The following is a 2932-nucleotide window of genomic DNA, read 5'->3' on the forward strand; positions in this document are numbered from 1 at the left end:
ATTTGCCCTCCCCTGTCCCTTGTACCTTATGCTTGTTTTCTGTATGTGTATTTTCTATTCTCGTATTTGTGCATTTAATATGTTTGCATTTGTAGCTTTGGCCTGTGTTTTTTTTTTTGTGTTTTGCTTATTTTGTGTTTTTCTTTGGTTTTGGCTTGTCTTGTGCTTGTTTTGTGCCTTTTTTTTTTTTGGGACTCAGCTCGCATCTTTTATTGGCCAATTGGCATCTTCTAACGTTGGCGATTACTGAGTATCTTTTCTTAAATGTTGTCGGATTAGGGCATCTTTTCATTGTTTGTTCCCCTTTTTTTTCTTCTTGGCCCGTTCCGCATCTTTTTTTCCTACTTACATCTAATTATCCTACTTATTATACCCTCCTTTCCCTATATACCCGGACTACCCCCTGCGCTATCCTAATCCTATACCTCGTTTGACCCGCCCACACTAATCTTACTACTCGTGGTCCTTCGTGCTGGGCCATTTGGCCCACAACATCCACCACCCTTTCTGGCCATTCTTCTTCTGGCACTGCCTCATACCTTTCGTGCCCGTACGGCACTGGGCATGATAGCTGCCGGGCCAATATTGGCCGAGTACTGGTGTGGTGCCCCATGGGTGCGGACACTTGCCTATTTAGTGCCGGTCTTGGCCACCCCCATGGGCACTCTTGATATTCTATCTCGTGTTGTTGTTGCTGTTGCTGCTGTTGTTGCTGTTGCTGCTGATGTTGTTGTTGTTGCTGTTGCTGCTGCTGTTGTTGCAGTTGCTGCTGCTGCTGCTGTTGTTGCTGTTGCTGCTGCTGTTGTTGTTGCTGTTGCTGTTGTTGCTGCTGCTGTTGTTGTTGCTGCTGTTGTTGTTGTTGCTGTTGTTGTTGTTGCTGCAATTGTTGCTGCTGTTGCTGTTGCTGTTGCATTCGTTGCTGCTGTTGCTGTTGCTGATGCTGTTGTTGCTGCTGCTGTTGTTGTTGCTGCTGTTGTTGTTGCTGCTGCAGTTGTTGTTGCTGTTGTTGTTGCTGCCATTGTTGCTGCTGTTGCTGTTGTTGCTGCAATTGTTGCTGCTGCAGTTGTTGTTGCTGTTGTTGTTGCTGCCATTGTTGCTGCTGTTGCTGTTGTTGCTGCAATTGTTGCTGCTGCAGTTGTTGTTGCTGTTGTTGTTGCTGCCATTGTCGCTGCTGTTGCTGTTGTTGCTGCAATTGTTGCTGCTGCAGTTGTTGTTGCTGTTGTTGTTGCTGCCATTGTTGCTGCTGTTGCTGTTGTTGCTGCAATTGTTGCTGCTGTTGCTGTTGCTGTAGCATTGCCATCGCCAGCCGTTCCCTGGCCTGGGTAAATCGTTCCGCCTCCTGCCGTGCCCTGTCTGCCGCTCTTAGGTTTTCTATTTGTTGGCACACCCACATGTGTTGCCAACATGCGTCGCCTGGCACCACATTTTCGACATTTCCAGGCGTTTGGCTGGCCACTCCTTCAGCCTCACCCACACCCTCCACGGCCTCCTCTTCCGATTCGCTGGCTTCGGACATGTAGTCCACCATACGAAACGGCGTCGGCGGCCGTGCTGGCTCCCATGCTTGTGCCGGTGGCTCAGGTATTTCTTCCTGATCCCACGGCGCATACTCATTTGGGCTGCTTCGGCCGCTGCTAGCTTCATCCGCCACTTCGTTCTCCATCATGGCTACCGCCTCGTCCAGCTCTCTCCACATCTCGTCGTCTTCTTCCTCCTCCTGGTGGCCCGGATTCACAGCCGACTCTGCCTCGCTCTCTTCTGACCCGTAGCCACTGTCCTCTACGTCCTCATCGTTCTCCTCGTCCGATGAGGCGGCGATTACCGGATCCATCATATCCGGCTCATCGTCGTCGGACTCCTCATCGGACCGATGCCAGTCACCGCGTTCCATATTGGCCCGCGGTGCCGCACCTCGTCGAGCTACGCCTTCATCCTGGCCAAAATTTGCATTAAATGCGTTCATGATTATTCCTTTTTTTTTTGTTGATTACTCGCCGAGTGTTAAACTTTGAGTGACTCTTGCTTAGGATTTCTGCATGCAGGAAACTTCGCATCTTTGATATTTGTCAAATTTTTACCGTTATTCAAAACTCTGGATTCTCTATTTTAACTATCGATGCCGAATATTCTAATGCCCCTGCAATTCTCCACTAATACTAATGTATTAACGCGCGCATGTGTGTGTATGTCCCGATGCTGCACGATTACATGCTCACTCTTATGCGCATGTGTATGTGTGTTCCCCTCTCTTTCCTTTTGTTTTCTCTTTGTGCACTCATACCATTACATGTGTACTATCGTGCGCATGTGTAGGTTTTGGCTCTCTTTGATTGTGTGATCGTTTTTTTTTTTTTTTTTTTTTTTAACTATTTGCTCATGCATATTTGCCTGACTGTATGTATATGATGTCCGCATATATTTATCTTGTTCCGGTATGCGGTTTGTGACTTTGCTGTTCTGCTTGTTCTTATTTATGCACTTTGTGATTCTTTTGTTTTACGTTTTTTTTTTTTTTGTTACGTGATTTTGTCAATTTTGATGCACTTTGAGATTTTTGGCTCTGTGTCATGTTTTTGAGATTTCTGCCCAGCCGGCCGGTCTGTGCAGATTTCTCGCTGCCATGTCATCAGATTCGTCCATACTCATTGTTCATCTATTTTATTGACATCTGTCTGTTCACTTATTTGCTCTTTCATCTGGCTGATATGTGCTTGCCTGGTTTTTCCTGTTTCTTTGTGCCGTAATTTACATATAACTGGAGACAAAAATCCTGTCACTTCATAAGGACCTCCAAATCTTGGTGCCAATTTTGCTGCAAATCCTTCGGCCGCGTTCGAAAGATGGTGTTCTTTTGCCCATACTGTGGTTCCAATCACTGGTCTCCATTCTCTTCGTCTCAGATTGTAATGGCGTGCCTGATCCTGTGCAGCCG

General features: G+C 46.9%; 1 protein-coding gene across 1 annotated transcript; it reads right to left on the reverse strand.

The window, feature by feature from the left end:
• Positions 1-1404: 1404 nt before the first annotated feature.
• Positions 1405-1963, reverse strand: LOC124461147 (nucleoplasmin-like protein ANO39; the record flags this gene model as incomplete). The annotated part of the gene is made up of 1 exon (XM_047012699.1): positions 1405-1963. A coding segment is annotated over exon 1 (559 nt), but the record flags the coding sequence as incomplete, so codon positions are not given.
• Between the last annotated feature and the right edge of the window lie 969 nt (positions 1964-2932).

The sequence above is a fragment of the Drosophila willistoni genome, unplaced genomic scaffold, assembly GCF_018902025.1.
Source record: "Drosophila willistoni isolate 14030-0811.24 unplaced genomic scaffold, UCI_dwil_1.1 Seg212, whole genome shotgun sequence".
In the NCBI taxonomy this organism is placed as follows: Eukaryota; Metazoa; Arthropoda; class Insecta; order Diptera; family Drosophilidae; genus Drosophila; species Drosophila willistoni.